This window comes from Meles meles, chromosome 12, assembly GCF_922984935.1.
Source record: "Meles meles chromosome 12, mMelMel3.1 paternal haplotype, whole genome shotgun sequence".
In the NCBI taxonomy this organism is placed as follows: Eukaryota; Metazoa; Chordata; class Mammalia; order Carnivora; family Mustelidae; genus Meles; species Meles meles.
Genome location: NC_060077.1, coordinates 43406139 through 43431976, shown reverse-complemented (window position 1 = coordinate 43431976; position 25838 = coordinate 43406139). Strand labels below are relative to the sequence as shown.

General features: G+C 36.6%; 1 protein-coding gene across 3 annotated transcripts in view; it reads right to left on the bottom strand.

Moving 5' to 3' along the window:
• The window catches only part of METTL4 (methyltransferase 4, N6-adenosine), a 49849-nt gene that overhangs the window by 20840 nt on the left and 3171 nt on the right, over positions 1 to 25838 (bottom strand). For all 3 annotated transcript variants that reach the window (XM_046026089.1, XM_046026087.1, XM_046026088.1), the window contains exons 4-6: positions 24079 to 24141; positions 11684 to 12053; positions 9607 to 9676 (exon numbers count right to left, since the gene is read on the bottom strand). In XM_046026089.1, coding sequence (XP_045882045.1) covers positions 9607 to 9676; positions 11684 to 12053; positions 24079 to 24141 — 503 coding nt within the window. The remainder of the gene's footprint in view (positions 1 to 9606; positions 9677 to 11683; positions 12054 to 24078; positions 24142 to 25838) is intronic.

The following is a 25838-nucleotide window of genomic DNA, read 5'->3' as shown; positions in this document are numbered from 1 at the left end:
TAGTGTTACTACTTTCACTACTTTATTTTATTCCTCAAATGACCATAATGAGGTTTCTACTACTATACCTACTCTGTAAAAAATAAATGACATCTTAATGGCCAAATGCAATAAAAACTGGAATCCAGTTCTCACACACACACAGCAACTGTATGATGTGAGGAAATGATCAACAGCATCTCTTAAATAAACAAATGAGTAAAACAATTCACATCTCATGCACCCATTTCCTACCATCCAGACTGGTGCTCTTCTAGTAGACTAGCATTTCTTATAATCAAAGTGATAACTTAAAAAAACTAAGTTTGCCAAAGTATGAAAAACATCAGGTCAAGATTTTGAAGTCTGATGTTCCCAATAATTGCAGATTCTTTGATTCCCTCGATTTTGGGTTGGTTGTGGGTAAGGAAGAAGAAATGAAATATTCCTTTTTTAGTTCAATCTCCTGGAAATCACTGAGCAAACTATATAATATGCATCTTTATCACCAAGATAGTATTGTTTAACCTGAATCTAACCATGAAGAAACAATCAGACAAATCCAAATGGTAAAAAATATACAAAAAAGGGACATGGGATCTTAAAAAAGAGTCAATATCCTGAAAAGTAAAAAATGGCCAAGAGACTATTCTGCATCAAAGGAAGAAAAGAAAAAGAAAGACTAAATGTAATGTGTGATCCCTGACTGGAGCCTAAATCTGAACACTGAAAAGGAAAATATAGCCATTTAAAAAAACACTTTGAGAAGAGGTAAAAAAAAAAAAAAAGAATATTTCATGTATATTTGATAATATTATTAATGGCAATATTAATTTTATTAGGAGTAATAATGGTATCATAGTTATATAAAAGAATATCCTTGTTTTTAGGAGATACACATGAAATAATTTATAAGTGAAGCATAATGTCTACAATATCAAGCAGAGAGATGGAAAAGAGAAAATACACACAAATGTGGTAGAATATTAAAAACTAGTGAATCTAGAGGAAAGGTAATTTGATATTCATGTACTATTTTTTCAACTTTCTTCAAAGTTTGGGATTTTTAAACTCAAAAGTTGAAGGAAAGAAACAATACAATAAATCATTATGAAAAAGATCATGAAGATACACTTACAAGCTGAAAAAAACAAAAAACTTCAAAAAAATTTTTTTACACAAAAAATTTCAAAATGTACTATATAAAAATATCATAAAATATTATAAAAGGAATGAGTCTATTTTCCAGAATTATAAAAGCTGCCTTCAAAGATATTGCTAATTCTGATCATTTGTTTACTTTTTTAAAACTTCTAAAAAGTATTCAAGAATAACATATAAAAAAGCTATCAATTTTCATTAAGGTAAAAGGCAAATGAAACTTAAAGTTAGTATTTTTAAAAATAATTCTTAGAGAAATCTGGAACACATTACCAAAGAATATTACAAAATTGGGCTCTTTGATTCTTTTGAATTTAACACTTAATCAACTCTAATAATGAGAAGTAATTGGGAACAGTCTTTTCAACAAATGATGCTGGGACAACTGGCTATCCAAATGCAAAAGGATAAAATTGTGATTCCACCTCACATACAAAATTAAACTCAAATGGATCAAAGACTTAAACATGAGAGCTGAAACTCTTAGAAAACACAGGTGTCCATCATTGTGACCCTGACTAATGCAATGGTTTCTTAAATAAATTATCAAAAGCACAGCAACAAAAAGAAAAATAGGTTAAGCTGGACTTCAACAAAGTGTAAAGCTTTGTGCTTTGAAAATATTAGAAAGAAAGTGAAAAGCAAGAAGAGAAAATAGGAGAAAATACTTGCCAACCATATAAGGTAAGGGCCTAATATCCAGAATACATAAAGAACTCTTAGAAATCAACAAAAAAGACAAACAATTTTAAAATGTGCAAAGAAAAAAAAAAAAAAAGAAAGAAAGGATGAATACCCAACTTTTTGTAGCAACATGGACAGGACTGGAAGTGCTTATGCTGAGTGAAATAAGTCAAGCAGAGAGAGTCAAGTATCATATGGTTTCACTTATTTGTGGAGCATAACAAATGACATGGAGGACATTGGGAGATGGAGAGGAGAAAGAAGTTGAGGGAAATTGGAAAGGGAGGCAAACCATAAGAGACTATGGACTCTGAAAGACAACCTGAGGGTTTTGAAGGGGTGGGAGGTTAGGGGAACCAGGTGGTGGGTAATAGGGAGGGCACATATTGCATGGAGCACTAGGTGTGGTGCAAAAACAATGAATACTGTTACACTGAAAAAATTAATTAATTTTTTAAAAATGTGCAAAGGAGAGGGGAGTCAAGATGGCGTGGAAGTAGGAGGAGGCACCATTTCAACCTGTACCCTAAAGTGAGCTGATTACCTACCAAAGAACTCCGACCACCCATGAAATCAGCCTGAGATCAGAATTATACACGTCTGGATCTCTACAGGAGCAGAAGACGCCAGTGGCAGGTAAAGCAGACTGGGAACGTCCAAAGATAAACAAAAGGGGGAGGGAGCCACCAGAGGTGACCTATCGGAAAGTAACACCCCAACACGAGAGTGCTCTGAGTCTGGGGACCAGCATTAACTTGGAGTCTGGTTGAAAGCACTCAAAAAACAAAGAGCAAAGGATCGCGGGGGGGGTAATAGTGGGAACCTGGGCGGTTAGGGTCAGGGACCTAAGTCCCTGGACCCAGGACAGCCTCCCCTGGCGCGGAGCCAGAGAGAGTGCGGCGGAGAAATCAGGTCTCCATCCCTGAGCGGCCACTGCACCTGAACGCCAGCGTGCCCGAGAACGAGTGGGGTCTGGCTCCCATGAGGGGCTGGGAGCCTGGCCAGACGGCAATCCTGAAACGCGCGCGTCCCACACCCTCCCTTGGGAAAGGTGCTCATAGGCGCTAGCCTGGAGCTCTGGCAGCCAGAAAAACCAGACATTCCCAGCCCGGGACAGCGGGAAAATCTCAGTGCGCGATCTCTGCTCGGAACCTCTCTGGCGGTCTGGAGCTGCCTAGACAGCCACCGCTGCCCTGGTTTTGGGTACAACGAGGAGCTCCTGCATCCCCAGGGACAGTGACTCAGAACCGACTCTGCCAGCAGCTTTTGCAAAACAGTCTGAGGCTTCTCTCTGAGAGGGAGGTTGGGGTGCTGTTTGCTCTCCTCTAAACCTCCAAAAACCATCAAAAGCTGTCAAGGCGAGAGAAAGCAGATGAAAGAACATAAAAACCCCCAGAGAACAAAAGGCTGAAAAAAAACAGTTTCCTGAAAAAAAAAAGAGCTCACCCCCTTGAGGGGAGCAGGAGGACCTAACTCAGGGAACATCATTGTCTGAAAACCCACGTGGCAGGCCCCTCCCCCAGAAAACCAACCAGGAAGGAAGAAAAAAAAAAAAAAAGACTACAAGAGAACAATCACCACTACTTCATAAATACAACTTTTATTTTTAACTCTTTACCAATATTCTGGTTCTTTTTAAATTTTTTAACCTATTTTTTATACTTTTTATAATTTTTTAACCTATTTACCATCACACTGAGATGTCCAGTACATCAAATTCTTTAATAACCTTCTAACCTGAACTTTTTGATACATATACCCGTGTTTTTCTTTTGTTTTTCTATTTTTTTAATTCTTTTTAATTTTAACTTAGTTTAGTCTAGTTTATTCTTTTTTAATTTTTATTTTCTACTATACATATAGAGTTAAACTTCAAGGTAATCCCCTTTCCCCAATCAATGCTACCCCTATAAGCAAACCAGTTTCTAATCCCCCTGTAACTTAGGAAAGTTGAGTCCCTTAACAAAAACATCAAGATACCTTCAGGAAGAATCAAAATAACCTTCCTCACCCACACTGAGAATCTATAACCATTCTCCCAATTTTTCCTTCTGTCAGTGTTTCTGTGAATTTGTGTTTGTCCTAATAATATATAAACCTTATACTTGGGGTTCTTTCTGATGAGGTTCTTCCCTTTTTTTTGCTTATATATACATATTTTTTTCTCTTGTCATATACTTTTATCACTCTTTTTGTCTGTCTGTTTTTGTTTGTATACTCCACAAATCTTACCTTGTGGCCCATTTGGGCTGAGCCTTCTCTTTTATCTTCCCTTTTTTTCCTATCTCTCTCTCTCTTTTTTTTTTTTTTTCCTTTTTTTTCCTTTTTTTTTCCTTTTTTTCCCTCTTTTCTTTCCCCTTTTTTTTTCTTTCTTCTTCTCTATTTCTTTTTCTTTTCTTTTTTCTCTCATTTGGGTGGGGAATCCTGATTGCACAGAAGCGTTCCAGGGTGAACATTGACTGCACCACAATCGATAAGTCCAGCTGCATCTGTTTAGTCATCTCTTACCAAAATGACTAGGAGGAGGAATACCCAACAGAAGAAAAATACAGAGGATGGGCCTTCTGCAACAGAGCTAATGGCTATCGACATAGACAATATGTCAGAAAAGGAATTCAGACTAACAATTATCCAGGCAATAGCTAGGTTGGAGAAAGCCATGGATGACCAAACAGAATTGATTAGGGCAGAACTGAAAGCCACCAGGGATGATGTTCACAATGTTAGGGCAGAACTGAAAGCCACCAGGGATGATGTTCAAAATGCTCTCAATGAGTTCCAATCCAATCTAAATTCTCTAAAAGCTAGGGTAACTGAGACAGAAGATAGAATTAGTGATCTGGAGGACAAACAGATAGAGAGAAAGGATCAGGAGGAAGCCTGGAACAAACAGCTCAGAAGCCACGAAAACAGAGTCAGGGAAATAAACGATGCCATGAAACGTTCCAACGTCAGAATTATTGGAATCCCTGAAGGGGAAGAAAAAGAAAGAAGTCTAGAAGATATAGTGGAAGAAGTTGTCTATGAAAATTTTCCCAATCTCACGAATGGAAACAACGTTCATGTACTAGAGGCAGAAAGATTTCCTCCCAAGATTTTATATTCTCGAAAGTCCTCACGGCACCTTATCGTTAAAATGGGGAATTATGTTTCAAGAGAGACCCTCTTAAAAGCAGCTAGGACAAAGAAGCTTCTTACATACAGAGGAAAGCCCATTAGAATAACATCAGACCTTTCCACAGAGACCTGGAAAGCCAGGAAGGGCTGGCAAAATATATTCAGAGTACTAAATGAGAAGAACATGCAACCAAGAATACTCTATCCAGCAAGACTGACATTTAAAATGGAAGGAGAGATAAAGAGTTTCCAAGACCGGCAAGGCTTAAAAGACTATGCAACCACCAAACCGACACTGCAGGAAATATTAAGGGGGGTCCTATAAAAGAGAAAAAATCCTAAGAATATCATTGAACAGAAATATAGAAACAATCTATAGACAGAAAGACTTCAAAGGCAACACGATGTCAATAAAAACCTATCTCTCAATAATCACTCTCAATGTGAATGGCCTAAATGCACCCATAAAACGACACAGGGTTGCAGATTGGATAAAACAACAGGACCCATCCATATGTTGTCTACAAGAGACCCATTTTGAACCTAAGGATACACCCAGACTGAAAGTGAAGGGATGGAGAAGCATCTTTCATGCCAATGGGCCTCAAAAGAAGGCCGGAGTAGCGATTCTCATATCAGATAAATTAGATTTTAAACTAAAGACTGTAGTCAGAGATACAGAAGGACACTACATAATTCTTAAAGGGACTATCCGACAAGACGATGTAACAATTGTGAATATCTATGCCCCCAATATGGGAGCACCCAATTACATAAGAAAACTATTAATCAAGATAAAGAGTCATATTGACATGAATACAGTAATAGTAGGAGATCTTAATACGCCTCTCTCAGAAATAGACAGATCATCGAGGCAGAAAATTAATAAAGAAATAAGAGCATTGAATGAAACATTGGACCAGATGGACCTCATCGACGTATATAGAACATTCCACCCTAAAACAACAGAATACTCATTCTTCTCAAGTGCACATGGAACCTTCTCCAGAATAGACCACATACTGGGTCACAAAGCAGGACTCAACCGATACCAAAAGACTGACATTATTCCCTGCATATTCTCCGATCACAGTGCTTTGAAACTGGAGCTCAATCACAAGGAAAAGTTCAGAAGGAACTCAAACACCTGGAAGCTAAAGACCACCTTGCTTAAGAATGCTTGGATCAACCAGGAGATCAAAGACGAACTTAAACAATTCATGGAAACCAATGAGAATGAAGACACCTCGGTCCAAAACCTATGGGATACAGCAAAGGCGGTTCTAAGGGGGAAATACATAGCCATCCAAGCCTCCCTCAAAAACATTGAAAAATCCAGAATACACCAGCTGTCTCTACACCTTAAAGAACTGGAGAATCAACAACAAATCAAACCAACTCCACATGCAAGAAGGGAAATAATCAAGATTAGAGCAGAGATCAATGAGGTAGAAACGAGAGATACAGTAGAACGTATCAATGAAACTAGAAGCTGGTTTTTTGAAAGAATCAATAAGATCGATAAACCATTGGCCACACTAATCCAAAAGAAAAGAGAGAAAGCCCAAATTAATAAAATTATGAATGAAAAGGGAGAGATCACAACTAACACCAAGGAAATAGAAACAATCATCAGAAATTATTACCAACAGTTATATGCCAATAAGCTAAGCAACCTAGATGAAATGGATGCATTCCAGGAAAACTATAAACTCCCAAAATTGAACCAGGAAGAAACTGACAACCTGAATAGACCAATATCTAGTAACGAGATTGAAGCAGTGATCAAAAACCTCCCAAAAAACAAGAGTCCAGGACCTGACGGATTCCCTGGGGAATTCTACCAAACTTTCAAAGAAGAAACAACACCAATTCTCCTGAAGCTGTTCCAAAAAATTGAAGCAGAAGGAAAACTTCCAGACTCTTTTTATGAAGCCAGCATTACCCTGATCCCCAAACCAGGCAAAGACCCTACTAAAAAGGAGAATTTCAGACCAATATCGCTGATGAATATGGATGCAAAGATTCTCAACAAGATCCTAGCAAACAGGATCCAGCAGCACATTAAAAAGATTATCCACCATGACCAGGTGGGATTCATCCCTGGGTTGCAAGGTTGGCTCAACATTCGCAAATCAATCAATGTGATAGAACAAATCAATAAGAGAAGAGAGAAGAACCACATGGTCCTCTCAATTGATGCAGAAAAAGCATTTAACAAAATCCAGCATCCGTTCCTGATGAAAACGCTTCAAAGTATAGGGATAGAGGGAACATTCCTGAACTTCATAAAATCTTTCTATGAAAGACCCACAGCAAATATCATCCTCAATGGGAAAAAGCTTGCAGCCTTCCCGTTGAGATCAGGAACACGACAAGGATGCCCACTCTCACCACTCTTGTTCAACATAGTATTAGAAGTCCTAGCAACGGCAATCAGGCAACAAAGAGAAATAAAAGGTATCCAAATTGGCAAGGAAGAAGTCAAACTCTCTCTCTTCGCAGATGACATGATTCTTTATTTGGAAAACCCCAAAGACTCCACCCCCAAACTACTAAAACTCATACAGCAATTCAGTAACGTGGCAGGATACAAAGTCAATGTACAGAAATCAGTGGCTTTCTTATACACTAACAATGAAAATACAGAAAGGGAAATTAGAGAATCAATTCCATTTACTATAGCACCAAGAACCATAAGATATCTGGGAATAAACCTAACCAAAGAGGTAAAGGACCTGTACTCGAGGAACTACAGAACACTCATGAAAGAAATTGAAGAAGACACAAAAAGATGGAAGACCGTTCCATGCTCTTGGATCAGAAGAATAAACATTGTTAAAATGTCTATACTGCCTAGAGCAATCTATACTTTTAATGCCATTCCAATCAAAATTCCACTGGTATTTTTCAAAGAGCTGGAGCAAATAATCCTAAAATTTGTATAGAATCAGAAGAGATCCCGAATTGCTAAGGAAATGTTGAAAAACAAAAACAAAACTGGAGGCATCACGTTACCCGATTTCAAGCTTTACTACAAAGCTGTGATCACCAAGACAGCGTGGTACTGGCATAAAAACAGACACATAGACCCGTGGAACAGAGTGGAGAGCCCAGATATGGACCCTCAACTCTGTGGTCAAATAGTCTTCGACAAAACAAGAAAAAATATACAATGGAAAAAAGACAGTCTCTTCAATAAATGGTGCTGGGAAAACTGGACAGCGATATGTAGAAGAATGAAACTCGACCATTCTCTTACACCATACACAAAGATAAACTCGAAATGGATAAAAGACCTCAACATGAGACAGGAATCCATCAGAATCCTAGAGGAGAACATAGGCAGTAACCTCTTCGATATCAGCCACAGCAACTTCTTTCAAGATATGTCTCCAAAGGCCAAGGAAACAAAAGCGAAAATGAACTTTTGGGACTTCATCAAGATCAAAAGCTTCTGCACACCAAAGGAAACAGTCAACAAAACAAAAAGGCAACCCACAGAATGGGAGAAGATATTTGCAAATGACAGTACAGACAAAAGGTTGATATCCAGGATCTATAAAGAAATTCTCAAACTCAACGCACACAAAACAGATAATCGTATCAAAAATGGACAGAAGATATGAACAGACACTTCTCCAATGAAGACATACAAATGGCTATCAGACACATGAAAAAGTGTTCATCATCACTAGCCATCAGGGAGATTCAAATTAAAACAACATTGAGATACCACCTGACACCAGTTAGAATGGCCAAAATTAGCAAGACAGGAAACAACGTGTGTTGGAGAGGATGTGGAGAAAGGGGAACCCTCATACACTGTTGGTGGGAATGCAAGTTAGTGCAGCCACTTTGGAGAGCAGTGTGGAGATTCCTCAAGAAATTAAAAATAGAGCTTCCCTATGACCCTGCAATTGCACTGCTGGGTATTTACCCCAAAGATACAGATGTAGTGAAAAGAAGGGCCATCTGTACCCCAATGTTTATTGCAGCAATGGCCACGGTCGCCCAACTGTGGAAAGAACCAAGATGCCCTTCAACGGATGAATGGATAAGGAAGATGTGGTACATATACACAATGAAGTATTATGCCTCTATCAGAAAGGATGAATACCCAACTTCTGTAGCAACATGGACGGGACTGGAAGAGATTATGCTGAGCGAAATAAGTCAAGCAGAGAGAGTCAAGTATCATATGGTCTCACTTATTTGTGGAGCATAACAAAGAACACGGAGGACATGGGGAGATGGAGAGGAGAGGGAGTTGAGGGAAACTGGAGGGGGAGATGAACCATGAGAGACTATGGACTCTGAAAAACAACCAGAAGGTTTTGCAGCGGGGGGGTGGGGGGGTGGGGGGTAGGTTGAGGAACCAGGTGGTGGGTAATAGGGAGGGCATGTACTGCATGGAGCACTGGGTGTGGTACAAAAACAATGAACACTGTTATGCTGAAAATAAACAAACAAACAAAAAAAATAAAAGAAAGAAAAGTATTGGTGTATGGGTGGCTCAGTCAGGTAAGCCCCTGACTCTTGGCGTCAGCTCAGGTCTTGATCTCAGAGTCATAAGTTCAGGCCCCACGTTAGGGTTCATGCTGGAAATTTAGAAAAAAAAAAAAACCCCAAGGCGTATCTAATAGACAATTTATTTACACTTACCTGTTACTTCTTTTAACTGATTTGTTCTGCCATGGTGGATCTATCACAATTACATCATATGTTTTCCTACCTAAAAAGAAATACACAACTTCAGAAAATACCTCCTTCTGTAGGTAATCACTTTTAAAAACTAAAATGCATTGACTAAAGACACAAATATAATGGAATGCAACAAAAGCACTTACAACATTTATTCAAATGGAATAATTTAATCTAAAAAAATTGAGATTTCCCTTATAATTTAGTACCACTGGGATTTTAACCTAAGTTCACCTATTCCTATTTTTTCAAAGACTACCTGAAAATAACTATAGCTCACTTAGCTGGACACCAACCATTTGTAAATGTCTTTTATGTCTTGACAGCCATATTAACGTGATCCTTTCAAACCTAAATGGGTTTTTTGTTGTTGTGTTTTGTTTTTGTCATTTTTTTGCTTTAGTTTTTTTAAGCTTCGTTTTGAAATAATTTATCTTAAAACTGATACACTGACCTTGGTAAAACTTCCTCAATTTACAGGTGTCTTTTTTTCTGGCCCAGGATCCAAAGCAGAATCACACACTGCATCCAATTGCCATGTCTCCTCAATCTCTTCCAATCTGGGACAGTTCCTCAGTCCTTCTTTGTCACTTACGACCTTGACACTTTGAAGGGTATTGGCCAGTTATTTTATCGAATGTCTCTTAATTTAGGTTTGGTATTTCCTCATGATTATACTTAGATTATTAATTTTTAGCAAGAACACTACCAAGTAATCAGGAAATACATGATGTCAAATTGTCTCATTATGGGTGATACTACCTTTAATCTCTTGGTTAAAGGGTTGTCTACCAGGTTTCTCCAGTTTTCACTTTGTAATTAGTAAGTATCTTGTAAGGAGATACTTTAAGACTGTGCAAATATCTTGTGTCTCATCTTTTCATCTACTATTTTGACACCTAATTACCATGATGTTTGCCAAATAGAAACTTTCTAGTTCTATCATCCCACCCACATTTATTAACTTGAATTTTGCTGTAAGGAAAATGTAAAGCTGTCCCTTCTGCTTTTTATAAACATAGGTATATTTTGGTATATGTACAGTTTTACAAGCAATCAAAACAGTGCAAATTAAAATAAGGAAGTAATGGTTTTTAAACTATTAAACTGACAAAAACCAAAAAGGACAGAAAACAACATTCAAACATAACTTTCCCATTAATTTATTACCCTGTCATTTACCCTAAAGAATTTATGACACTGTGACATGAATGACCACTCATATGTAACATGGCTTGACAGAAATTAAAAGAAGCATTTGCGTAATAAACTATGTCATTTAATAAATTAAAATTTTTAAATATCCAAATAACAATAAATATCATATTAAGTTAAACTTCATCAATATATTTCTTTTCCTACTTCATCTCTTAGAATATTATGACTTATTAAATACGTATAAATCCCTGACATAAGCAATTGATGCAGATGACCTTCAGAAGTTGATTATTATCATAACCATTTTATAAACTAGGAAACTGAAGCTCAGTTTTGTAAGTGAATAGCTCAAAGATTAACAGTTAAGCTTTAGAATCTAAATTCAAATTCAGGTATATATGAATGTGAATTTCAATCTTTAAATTTTGTTGACATTATATAGGAAAATATTTCAAGAAACTTCAGACAATAAACTGGAACACTAGCTTAAAATGTAACTTAAAAGGCTACAGTGTTAATATTTATATCTGAAGTGTTCCTATTTCACTATAAAGAAAAGTTAAATAAAACTGTTTGGCCAAGCCCAACTGTATCATGAATTCTTAAGTACAGAGCAGCAACTTACATTTGCTTTCACAGGGACCAATTACTTTTTGACCCTTTGTTCATTAGTCTCATTTTTTTAATTTTTTCAAATTTTTTAAATGCTTTTAAATCAAAAGACCTTTAAAATTAAATTTAAAAGAAAAAAATCACACAGAGAAAATTAAGCATTTATTCTGTCCTCATAATGTTGACCCACATTCAGCATTCAGATTAGCTCTTGACTTCTGAAGCCACAAAAAAATTATATTTTTCCAATAACATAGTAGTTACTTACAGTTCAGAAGTGGATGTATGCAAGAAATGTCAGACAAAAGAAAACTGCTTTTTGGTGGCACCAGGTATTTCTGTCCCATTAAAGTAATCATTTTTGTAATGCTAGAGTTGTTTTCAACAACCCGTGAAAATAAATCCTGTTCTGTAACAGACATATCTTCATCCATCAATTGTAACACCTGAAGTTCCATTTCATTCACAGAAGGCAAATGCTTTGCCATTGCGCATAATTCTGACAAATTGCAGGTATCAAGTGGTAAAGTAATGGGCTCACTACACTTGTCCCATTTTTCAGAAAGTGGATGAAGAAAGCCACTTTTGAGACCTTCTTGGATTAACTCTGAAGAGCCATCCAAAATCAGTCCCCTGATCTGTAAGAAAAATTTGTTAAGGTACATTAAAGGAACATTTACATTAAGACAATTCTCTAAATAATGAAATTCAACTATGCTTTGAATATCTGAACTTATGGATTGAAATCAGTATTTTAAAACACTAAAATAATTTTATGATAAAATGTAAAGGCAAGAATCTGTGAGTATACCTTTGAATTGCTGTTTCCTAAATGTGGAATAAAATAAACCTCATAAATTCACTTACAATTAAATAACCAAACAATGTAAGTAAAAAACACATTCTTAAAAATGTATTAAGATAGATGGGAAATAAATAAATAAATATGAATTTGATAACATGAATGTTTCTAGAAGAAAGCAGAATTTTTAATCTATAAAGCAAACTAAGCTTAGATCACACTTAATATTATATTTTTCTAATGATCTAATTTTAAAATAAACTTACCTTTGAATTTATATTTCTTAAATTGTAAAGAAAAAAGTAACCATTAAATGGACATATAAACAAAGTTTTGTGAAAATACAACTACAATCATTAGAAAATTAAAATCTAAGTTCTACTTCTGGCCAAGATACAATACCAGAGGTCAGATTTAACTTTTCATCTAAAATTAGTTTTTTAAAAAAGTATAAAGTGTAATTTTTTTAAAAGGTTTTCAAACCTTAGACGGATGTCAAGTAGTGAAAAATACTGGTCCCTAACAAAGGAGAAATGAATGATTGGTCCAGCTTACTGCCTTGAGAAAGTTTCTAGGCAGCAGCAGAGCAAAAGTTTTCAGAGTCCAACAGTCTCTGAGTAGAGAAGATGGAGGCTGAAGTCTGAAAAGGTCAAAGCAGCTAGAGTTTGCAGGGCAGGATACCAAAGAGGAGAGAGGTGCACAAAGAGAGAATTCTTAAAAGCTGCAGAAGGTCCACTCAAGTCTCCCCAAGGTCAGGGAAAGAAATGATGTCAAATGTTCAGAGGGAACAATCCACAGAGCTCACACCGGGACGGGAACAGTGCTCCCATTAGCCAGAATGGAACTCTCTTAATTACAAGGAATCAGGTTAGATGTCTCAAAAGGGTACTGCCTCATGAGTCAGGAAAAAAATAAAAAATAGCTCCAAAGACTACTCTGGTCTTAACTTAAAAAATCTTAAAACAAGTTTCAAAACTTAAAAAAAAAGTCAGAAAAGGATCAATCATTTTCTTTTTTTTTTTTAAACCTAGATATTAGGAAGGTTTAAATTCCTTGATGTTGCTCATATATTTCCATTGGACAACACTGTTTTTGTTGTTGTTGTTGTTATTGTTGTTTAAAGATTTAAATTATTCATTTGACAGAGAAGAGAGACAAAGAGAGGGGGGGGACACAAATAGGGGGAGTGAGAGGGGGAGAAGCAGGCTTCCTGCTGAGCAGGATGCCTGATGTGGGACTCGATTCCAGAACCCTGAGATCATGACCTGAGCCGAAGGCAGAAGCTTAATGACTGAGCCACCCAGGCGTCCCAGATCAACCATTTTCAAAATAACTTTCTCCAAGAACAAATTTCAAGAATATTTATAGGAATAAAAATATCTAGTACCCAAGAACTAAAATTGAAATGTTATACAAAAAAATTGAAAGTGACCAGAGATATAAAGAAGCAGGAAAATGCAACACATTATGGAGGAATAATCACTCAATGGAAACACACAAGAATAACACAGATGAACAAACAGCAGAAAAGCAGGATAGGTTTACTTGCAGCCCATTAAAAGATTAGAAACAAAAGTAGAATATAATAAGGCACTTATTATAACCATATTCATATGTTCAAAAAATCTACAGAAAAAAATGAGAATGTTAAAGAGACACAAAAACTACTAAACAATGTCAAGAGCTTCCACAGGGAAAAAACTGCATACCACAGGAATACTGCGGGTTGAGTTACAGACCACTAGAATAAAGCCAACTTATTGCAATAAAGTCAATCATCTGAAGCCAAGGTCTGTAAGCTGCAAAAGATTCACCTCTATAATCTTTTTTGTCTCCCTTGGTGCAGTCCTCAAAATATGCTATTTGGACTACCTCCATTGGCATCACCTGGAAGTTGTTAAAAATAAAAATTCCTACTCCCATGCAGGAGATAGTTAGGTTTTAGTTCCAGGCCACCACAATAAAGTGACTATAGCAATAAAGTGAGTCAAATTTATTTTTTGGATTTCAGTGCAAATAAAAGTTATATTTATACTGTACCATAGTCTATTAAGGATTCAACAGCATTACAGCCTTAAAAACAATATATATACCTTAACTTAAAAATACCTTATTGCTAAAAAATGCAAACTATCATCTGAAATTTCAGCAAGTAATATTCTTTTTGTGGGCGGAGAGTCTTGCCTCCATGTTGATAGCTATTGACTCATTAGGGTGGTGGTTTTTGAAGGTTGAGGTAGTCATGGCAATTTTTTTAAAATAAGACAACAACGAAGTTTGCTGCCTCAGTTGACTCTTCATGAAGGCTCTTTGATGGCATTTTACCCACAGTAGAACTTCTTTCCAAATTGGGAGTCAATCCTCTCAAACCCTGTTGCTGCTTGGCCAGCTAAGTTAATGGAATATTCTTAAGTCATCTGTTTTCTTTTCAACAACGTTCACGGCGTCGTCACCAGGAGTAGATTCCACCTGAAGGAACCATTTTCTTTGTTCATCCATCAGAATCAACCCCTCATTCACTAAAGCTCTGTCATGAGCTTGCAGCAATTTGGTCCCATCTTCAAGCTCCACTTGTAATTCTAGTTCTCTTGCTATTCCCACCACCTCTGCAATGACTTCCTCCACGGAAATCTGGAACCCCTTAAATTCATCCCTTAGAGTTGGAACTCTGGTAATTTTGATATTTTGACCTCTTCCAATGAATCACAAATGTTCTTTTTTTTTTTTTTTTAGATTTTATTTATTTATTTGACAGACAGAGATCACAAGTAGGCAGAGAGGTAGGCAGAGAGAGAGGAGGAAGCAGGCTCTCCACGGAGCAGAGAGCCCGATGCGGGGCTCGATCCCAGGACCCTGGGATCATGACCTGAGCTGAAGGCAGAGGCTTTAACCCACTGAGCCACCCAGGCGCCCCGAATCACAAATGTTCTTAATGGCATCTACAATAGTGAATCTTTTCCAGAAAACTTTTCACTGTCTTTGTGGCCAGATGCATCAGAGGAATCACTGTGGAAGTTATAGCCCTATGAAATGTATTTCTTCAATAATAAGACTTGAGTAGAAATTACTCCTTGATCCGTGAGCTGCCAAATGGATTTTATGTTAGCATGCATGAAAACAACATACATCCAAGTGCACATCTCCGTCAGAGCTCTTGGCTCACCAGGTGCATTATTAATAAGTACCATTTTGAAAGCAATGTTTTCTTCTGAGCAGTGGGTCTCAACAGTGGGTTTAAAGATTCAGTAAGCCATGCTGTAAACAGATGTGTCATCCAGGCTTTGTTCTTCCACTTAGAGAGCAAACACATAGTAAACTTAGTATAATTTTTTTATTTTTTTTTTTTTTTATGTAAAGTCTTCTTATTTTTGTTATCATCAATATCTAGATTCTCTAATATGCAAAGTCACAGTGTTTTTTTTTTTTTTTTAAGATTTTATTTATCTATTTGACAGAGAGAAACCACAAGTAGACAGAGAGGCAGGCAGAGAGAGAGAGAGGGAAGCAGGCTCGCCGCCGAGCAGAGAGCCCGATGCGGGACTCGATCCCAGGACCCTGAGATCATGACCTGAGCCGAAGGCAGCGGCTTAACCCACCGAGCCACCCAGGCGCCCCAGTATAATTTTTTTAAAGATTTATTTTCGATAAAGAGAGAGAGCATGAGCAGGAGGAGAGGCAGAGGGAAAGGGAGAAAATTCTCAAGCAGATGCCCTGCTAATCATGAATCCATGGAACCTGATACAGGGCTTGATCCCAGGACCTGGAGATCATGACCCAAACTGAAATCAAGAGTTGGAGATTTAACCAACTGAGCCACCAGGTGCCCTAACTTAGCATAGTTCTTAAGAGAATGAGAATCTTCAGAATGGTAAATGAGCATTGGCTTCAACTTAAAATTACCAGCATCAGTAGCCCCTAGCAAGAGAGCCAGCCTATTCTTTCAAACTTTGAAGTTAGGCATTCTTCTATCTAGCTGTAAAATTCCTAGATGCCATCTTCTTCCAATAGAAGGCTGCTTCGTCTACATTGAAAATCTGTATAGTGTAGCCACCTTCAATAATGGTCTTAGCGGGGCACCTGGGTGGCTCAGTGGGTTAAGCCACTGCCTTCGGCTCAGGTCATGATCTCAGGGTCCTGGGATCGAGCCCCGCATTGGGTTCTCTACTCAGCAGGGAGCCTGCATCCCCCTCTCTCTCTGCCTGCCTCTCTACTTGTGATCTCTCTCCCTCTCTCTCTCTCTCTCTCTCTGTCAAATAAATAAATAAAACCTTTTTTAAAAAAAATGGTCTTAGCTACATCATCTGGATCACTTGCTGCAGCTTCTCCATCAGCACTTGCTGCCTCACCTTGCACTCTGACGTTAGGGAGACAGCTTCTTAAACCTCATAAACCAACCTCTGCCAACTTCAAACTCTTCTTCTACAACTTCCTCATACATCATCTCAGCCTTCATAGAACTGAAGAGAGTTAGGGCCTTGCTCTGGATTAGGCTTTGGCCTAAGGGAATATTGTGGCTGGTTCAATCTTCTAACCAGACCATTCAAACTTTCTCCATATCAGCAATAAGGCTGATTTCACTTATCATTCATATACTCACTGGGTTAGGACTTCAAATTTCCTTCAAGAACTTTTGCTTTGCATTCACAATTTCACTAACACTTTGGTGAAAGGGACCTAGTTTTCGGCATATCTCAGCTTGAGATTTGCCTTCTTCACTCAACTTAATCATTTCCAGCTTTTGATTTAAAGCATAAGACATGTTGGGAGTTCCTGGGTTGCTCAGTTGGTTAAGCATGCAACTCTTGATTTCAGGTCAGGTCAACCCAGGGTCATGAGATCAAGCCCAGAGTCATGCTCTGCACTGGCTTTGGAGCCTGTTTAAGATTCTCTCTCTCCCTCTCCCTCTGCCCTTCCCTCTCCCCTCCCCACAGTCTCTTAAAAAAAAAAAAAAAAATAGGAGCATCTGGGTTGCTCAGTCAGTTAACCATCTGCCTTCAGCTCAGGTCATGATCCCAGGGTCCTAGGATTAGAGCCCCACCTCAGGCTCCCTGCTCAGCAGGCTTTCTGCTTCCCCCTTTGTCCCTTCCCTGGCTTGTGCTCTCTTTCTCTGTCACTCACTTTCTCTCTCTCAAATAAATAAAATCTTTATTTCTTTTTTAAGATTTTATTTACTTATTTGACAGGGAGAGAGAGATCTCAAGTAGGCAGAGAGGCAGGCAGAGAGAGGGGGGAAGCAGGCTCTCTGCTTGATCCCAGGACCCTGAAATCATGACCCGAGCCGAAGGCAGAGGCTTAACCCACGGAGTCAACCAGGCGCCCCAAATAAAATCTTTAAAAAAAAAAAATTTTAAGTATGAGACACGTAACTCTTCCTTTCTTGAACATGTGGAGGCAATTGCACGGTTATTAATTAGCCTAATTTCAAGACTGCTGTATCTCAGGCAATAGGGAGGCCCAAGAAGAGGGAAAGAGACTGGGGAATGGCTGGTTGGTGGAGGAGTGAGAACACACAACATTTATCAATTAAGTTTGCCATCATATATGTGTGCAGCTTGTGGTGCCCCAAACAATTACAATAGTAATATCAAAGATCACTCATCACAGATCACCATGACAAATGTTATATAAAAAAGTTTAAAATACTGCAAGAATTATCTAAATGTGACACAGAGAAACAAAGTGAGCAAATGCTGTTGGAAGAACGGCACTGACAGACTTGCTCGATGCAGGGTGGCCACAAACTTTCATTTTTCAAGAAGTGTTATATCTGCAAAGTACAATAAAGCAAAGAATAATAAAACAAGGTATGCCTGTTCAATGCAAAAAGGAAATATATATTATATTGTATTAACAGCAGGTACTGAAGAAGAAAAGATTATTGTACTTGAAAACAACACAAATAAAAGTATCCAAAAAGAAGATGACAGAAAAAATATTTGAGGAGGAAATGGCCAAAAAATTTTCCAAATCTGCTGAAACTATTAATTCATAGTTCAAAGTTCAACAGAGGAGGTGGATAAAACTACATTAAGGACCATCATAATCAGGTGCTAAAAATCAATGATAAAGAAAAAATATTCAAAGCAGCAAAAGATTTCTACTTTCAACTAAGATGGAGTCTCAGGAACAACAGCTTTCAAGACACGGGAAATCAAGCAATAAAGCACGGGAAATCAAGCAATAAATAAATCATAGGTAAGCCCTATGAATGCCCCCAGCTAACTGCCTGGGAAGTTTCCAGGCCAAAAGAAAGAAGAATCTGGACAGAGCCTAGGAAAAATCCACAGCTGAGTAAACAAAGCAGAGAAGACAGGGAGGTCAAGACAAGAATTCATAGAACAGAGTACCAGACAGGAAAGAGCTACGAGAGAGAACTATATAGATCCGAAGATAGTCACACTGGAGAAATTCCCCTAAGTACTAATGTGCTTAAGTGTATGAGGGAATTATACAAGGCCAGGAAAAGAAACATCCAAAGGACAGAAGAAATAGTGTCAGGAGTTCCCACAGGGCCAAGAATGGTGCCTGTTTCCAATATTCAGACTGAGAAACCTCATAATTCACCAGGCAAATGGGAGACAATTTACCAGGCATTTTTGATGGAGGAGAGGCACTGATAGCTGGTCATTTGGAATATATATTACAAACACAAGGACGGTTATGCATGAAGAAAAATCAAAGGGAAATATTAGTGGAAAAATCACCTATTCAATCTCCACAGACGCTTAAAAAACATTTCATAAAATTCAATAACCATATTTGATAATAATAGTAAATAAGAACAGATGGGGGGGTGCCTGGGTGGTTCAGTCAGTTAAGCATCTGTCCTTGGCTCAAGTCATGGTTCTGGGGTCCTAGGATTGAACCAGCTATTTGCTGGTCAATCCAAAAGCCAGTATTACACTTAGTAATAAAATCATCCCCACTATGTCAGGATATATGCACTGTCATATATATGATTTAATATTGTACTGTATTATATTTTCTAGCCTATACATTTACAAACAAGAAATCAATTAGAGATAAAATAATTAGAAAGCTGTAATTAAAAGTACTACTATTTTCAGAAGTTATAAGTATTACCTCAAAAACCCAGAGATTAAAAGAAAAAAAACACCTATAGCAACTTAAGAAACTGGCAAGACTTTTATAAAGAAAATCTTATAGGATGACAACAGAAACTGAAACAAATGGAAAGACATATCTGTGTTATTAACATTTTAAAGATGTCAGTAGGCCCTAATATAATTTATAAATTTAACTTGATACCATAAAAATTCTAATTGCTTCTTTTTCTTTTTTTTTAATTTTTTTTTTAATTTTTTATTTATTTATTTGACAGAGAGAGATCACAAGTAGACAGAGAGGCAGGCAGAGAGAGAGGGAGGGAAGCAGGCTCACTGCCGAGCAGAGAGCCCGATGCGGGACTCGATCCCAGGACCCTGAGATCATGACCTGAGCCGAAGGCAGCGGCTTAACCCACTGAGCCACCCAGGCGCCCTAATTGCTTCTTTTTCTAACCAGAATTAAATTGATCCTAATGAGAAATTCATATGACAAAATAAACAAACAAAACAAAAACTCTGTAAAAGAGAAATATGGATAAAGGAGGGATGAACATACCAAATATTAAAACATATCATGTTATAAAACCTGAAAAGAGACTGGAAGATAGACAAAAACAAAATCCAGAAACAAACTCATATACATATGTGTGTTACTACACTTCATACCACAATGAAATCTAAATGAATCAAAGATATAAATATGAAATGAAATAATATTCTAGGAAAAAACATGGGAAAATTCTTTCATTTTTTTCCCCCATGGGAAAATTCTTTTAAAGCCCTGAAGAAGAAATACTTTTTTTTTTATTTTATTTTTTTTTTAAGATTTTATTTATTTATTTGACAGACAGAGATCACAAGTAGGCAGAGAGGCAGGCAGAGAAAGAGGAAGGGAAGCAGGCTCGCTGCTTTGCAGAGAGCCCGATGTGGGGCTCGATCCCAGGACCCTGGGATCATGACCTGAGCCGAAGGCAGAGGCTTTAACCCACTGAGCCACCCAGGCGCCCCAAGAAATACCTTTTAAATATGACTCAAAAATCCAGAAGTCATGAAAGAAAAAAAATGAATAAATTCAACTAAATAAGAATACAATACTGCGTATGTGGTTTAAAAAATCATAACTAAAATTAAAATGACAAAATGGTAAAAATATATTTGCAATTTATATCACAGGCAAAGTACTAGTTTCCCTATTATATAAAGAGCACCTATAAATTAAGGACACAATATTTTAATACACAAAAGAAACAAACAGTTCACATTAAAAAAATACAAATGGCATTAAAATGTATGTAAAAATACTTAACTACACTAAGGGAATGCAAATTAAAATCATACTGAAATACTGTTTTTCACCTATCAAATTGGCAAGTATCAAAAACAATACATCACATACTGTGATAGTAAGGATGTGAGAAAAAAGGCAAAATTATACATTTCTTGTTTGCTAATAAGATGATAAAGCCTCCATTGCAGCAATTTGAAAATATCTATCAAAAGGTTCAAACCTCTGACCCAACCACTTAATTGCTTGAAATGTATCCTGCAGATACACACAGATACACATGTATAAGCATGTGTATAATGTACCTAAATGTCAACAGTTAAAGACTAAGAAAAGTACAAAAGATAAGTGACATAAAACAATTTGTAAAGTATGTCTATCTGAAGGGAAAAAAGCAAGGTGCAAAATTGTATCAAGTATGCTACCATCTAAATACAAAAGAAGGGGAATATATGCACAAATTGTGTTTCATGTATGAATGCCACCACCACTGGACAAATACATTGAGAGGAAAAGGCAGGCAACTGAGGAATAGGGATTAGAGAAAGACCTACTATACACTCTTTGTACATTTTGAACTTTACCAAATGAATGCATTTTATATCTAAAAATGAAGTTAAGAGCAAATAAATTCAATAAAATGTAAATCTGATCATGTCGCCTGCTTTCAACAGCACCCTTAATTCTAAATGTCTTAAGATGGTCTTGTAAAATCTCACATGATCTGTGACTTCTTATTTCCCCAGTTTCATCTCTAACCATCCTCTCCACATTCCACAGCTCAGCCACCCGGAACCTTTTTCAGTTTCTTAAACAAGCTTTATACCATCTTGTTTTTAAACTTTAGCAAAATGCTATTCTTCAGGGCACCTGGGTGGCTCAGGGGTTTAAGCCTCTGCCTTCAGCTCAGGTCATGGTCTCAGAGTCTTGGGATGGAGCCCACATCAGGCTCTCTGTTCAACAGGGAGCCTGCTTCCCCTCTCTCTCTGCCTGCCTCTCTGCCTACTTGTGATCTCTGTCAAATAAATAAAATCTTTTTTAAAAAATGCTATTCTTGGGCACCTGGGTGGCTCAGTGGGTTGAACCTCTGCCTTCGGCTCAGGTCATGATCTCAGGGTCCTGAGACCGGGTCCCGTATCGGGCTCCGCAGGGAGCCTGCTTCCTCCTCTCTCTCTCTCTCTCTCTCTCTGCCTCCCTCTCTGTCTACTTGCAATCTCAGTCTGTCAAATAAATAAATAAATGAAATTTTTTTTTAAATGTTATTCTTCTCAAAGCCTAGAACACTCTTTATCACCCTCTTCATATGACTAATGCCTACTACAAAGACTCAAAATCAGTGCCTCCATAAAGCTTTCCTTGACACCCCATCCTCAGGTCTAAGTTGGACGCCCACCTCTGCGCTCTCACTGAATCCTAGACTTGTCCTAGCATAGTGCTTTTTATGATATATAGTAGTTTAGTTTAATCATCTGTGTCCCTCAAGAACCTAAGTGCTGAAACAGAAGCACTGTATTTATCTGTATTTCTACTGAAGTCCCAGGGATAACTCTGTCTGCTGTACAGCTGGCACTTAATGAATATTTATAAGTGAACTAAATTAATGCACTTACTGAGTGAGGGAATAAATGTATAAATGAATAAGTGAATTAGGCAAGAAGAAAGGGCGGGGCATAGATAGATTCATTCAGTAAAGAAAATAAGACAAGTTCTACTACAGGCTTTTCCTTAATACATGTTCCTTAAAGTCATCTACATATCTTGTCTATTAACAGTCCTTGTACCAACTTCAAACATTCCGTTACAGCCAATAGATTCTAATCCCTATAAAGTTGTTAACTGACAATAAAATGGCCATAAACTTTTATTCAAATTTGTTACTGAAGCTAAAAGAGTTCTAAATTAGATTTTATAAATATTCTGTTCTATGACTGAAGGGTTTGATTCTATTCTATAGCACATGAATGTTTCCCAATTTATAGTTATCATTAATAGTCAAAAGTATTTAGCGATCTGAATATATACATGAATTGAAGAAATTCTATTCTCTAATTTCATTTAACATCTTAAAATTATTAATCTTTCTTATATCAGACCCTGGATTTTTGCATACTTCTGCAGTTTAATCTTGCAAGTGACATTTCCAGGCAATCAAAATACTTTGAAAATTAACAAACTACAGCAAACTTTTGGTATTGACAGATTCAACACTTGTGTATTCAGCTATCCTCAATACACATTAAATCCAATGTATTAATGAAAACCACAATGAGATACCACTGTACACCTATTAGGATGGCTTTTACTTTTGAAAAGGCAAACAGAAAATTACAAGTATTTGAGTGTACAGGAACTGGAACCCTGTGCACTGCTGGTAGGAATATAAAATGATGCAACTGCTGTGGAAAAGAGTTTGGCAGTTCCTCAAAAAGTTAAACATAAAGTTACTATATGATCCAGCAATTCTCATCTAGGTATATACCAAAAATAATTGAAAGCAAGACTTAAACAGATACTTATATACCAAATATTCATAGCAGCATTATTCACAACAGCCAAAAGATGGAAAGAACCCAAATGTCCGTGAACAAATGAATGGATTAAAAAAATGAAGTACAGACATACAATGAAATACTACTCAGTCTTAAAAAAGAATGAAATTCTGATACAGGAATGAACCTTGAAGACATTATGCTAAGTGAAATAAATTAGAAACAAAAGGATAAATATATGATTCCACTTATACACCTAGAATAGGCAAATACAAAATACAGAAGGTAGAATAGAGGTTACTAAGGGCTGTGGGAAGAGGAAAATGGGGAGATATCTAACTAATGTAGATTCTATGTAGGATGATGAAAAAGTTCTGGAGATGGTTGCATGGTGATTATGGCACAATATTGTGAATGTACTTAATGCCACTGAATTATACATCTAAAAATGGTAAAACAGCAGATTTTATTAAGTATATCTTCCCACAAAAAAGAGAAAAAATCTTAGGTCCTATCATCAAATTAACTCAACATGTCCAAGACTGCATTTACTATCATCCCTCTTAAGCCAAATTCCAACCCCAATTTTCCCATTTCAATCAAGAGAGTTAAAGCTTAAAATACTGGAGTACCCTCTGCTTCCTCTCATTTCTTTACCAGATCCCCTTTATCGTTATGCTCTAAAAATACATCTTTCACGTTGTTCATGCTTTCTTCTGCAGCTATCTTACTAAGTCGTCTTACCTATGGACAAAAGACTTTAACTTACCAAATTTCTAAACGTAACCAATATAGTATAAGTTTACTTGAGTTAAATCATAAAACTAATAGACATATATAAAATTTTAAGAAAAATTGAACTGTTTATTACTATAAAAGTAAAAATAAATCACTCCACTATTAAATTCTAACTTTGATCAAAATAATTGCTTAATTTTTAAGAACATCCTTATTTATATTGGTTATTTATACTACTTCACATTAATCTTCCAATGTCATCAGTGAGTATTTCACACCTACCTTTGTATGATATTCCATAGCATCCAATTCACCTTGATTGAAAATGACACATCTTTTACGCTTCTAAAGAGTAAATTACAGAGACAAAATTATGTTGCCATCTATCACAAAATTGATATTTTGAAATATATTAGTGTGCTCGCTTCGGCAGCACATATACTATAATTGAAATATATTAGTATTTCTTTGTTATCACATTTTCCATAGTGTGTATCTTAGTCTTTAAGAGGTTAATTGACAAGGAAGGTCAAAATCAGTGAAAAGTGTATGGACTAAGGAAATAAGCTTTCCCAAATAAAAAATTACTATTTATTATTATTATTATTATCATTATTGTTATTACTACAAACTTAATGAGTGATATAAGGTCACCTAACCTGTACCTGCTACTAATAAGAACTAGTACCAATGATAAAATGTAGGACAGACATCCATGGAACACAAGAAAACTGTGACACTGTATAACATTACTAGTGTCATCTATCAGTTGATATATATCATACAATTCTCAACTTCATTTATGAGGAAAGGAACTATTCATATACTATCATTTTAAAAAATCCAGTGCAAAAAAAAAAAAAAAAAAAAATCCAGTGCATTTTCAATAGCTCTTAATGACTGATCTGAGGGCTAGGTATAAATCAGATATACTAACACCATTCTGTATCTAACAACTCCACAGAAAAGAATATATAAAAAGACAGTGCAAAACAGAGCAGGGACTTTATACCTCTTATTGCTGAAACACGAGTGCTTACATGGTAGCATAATCCCAGCAGGCTAACAATAAATGTTTCCCGGCTGAATAAATAAATGGACTGAAGACTAAGCTAATTGAACAGTTTGTCTTAGCATATCAGAATTAAGGTAAGTTTTTGTGAAGATATTCATTACATACACTCATCTATATTTTTCCATATTAAAATAAGAAATTTATCCAACATAATAGTGAAAACATTAAAAGATGCCCATACTTAGTGAAGTGCAAATGCTTATTATTTTTCTGTATTAGTAATAGTTTTGATAATCTGTATAATATTTCACTGAAATCTCAGACATTATATATTTTCTTTCCTGACACACAGCAAATAGTCAATAAATATTTGTCCAAAGGAAAAGAAAGACAGAAGAAATTACAAGAATATTAAAAGTCCTATTTCAGGAAACGAGAACAATGTAATAAATTACCCCTATTACTTTCCTTATTCTAATTCTCAACATGCTTTCTTATTTAGTATCCTTCTTCATGGATCTCAGGTATAGATCCATGAAGGTACCAACTGTGCTTATCCTGTTTCATCCCTGTATGTACAACAGCACACAGAAAGATCTCAAGTATTTGTGGGTGAGTAATAAAGTTACTCCTACTCTATCAAAGAAAATGTTCATATAATCTATCTGAAATGGACTTTGTATAATCACCTCTGAACTCTTCAGAAACATAAAAAGTATTAAAGGATAATTAATTTGATCTTGAGTATAGCATTCTTGAAACTTCACCAAAAGACTGCACCAGTGTATATACAAATACATATGCTTTAAGAACATACACAATTTCCTATAGTAGCTTTCTACTTTTATTATTAAAAACTTTATGAAATATCACCCTTCTTGCAAACTTCATTATATGAACTAACCCCCTATGGACAGGTCTCTAAGAATCTCCCAAAATCCATTCACTGCTTTGAGATTTTGCAGATAAAGCAGCACCTTGTTGAACAAAAACAGTTATAAAAATATGTAATTAATACAAATGACTA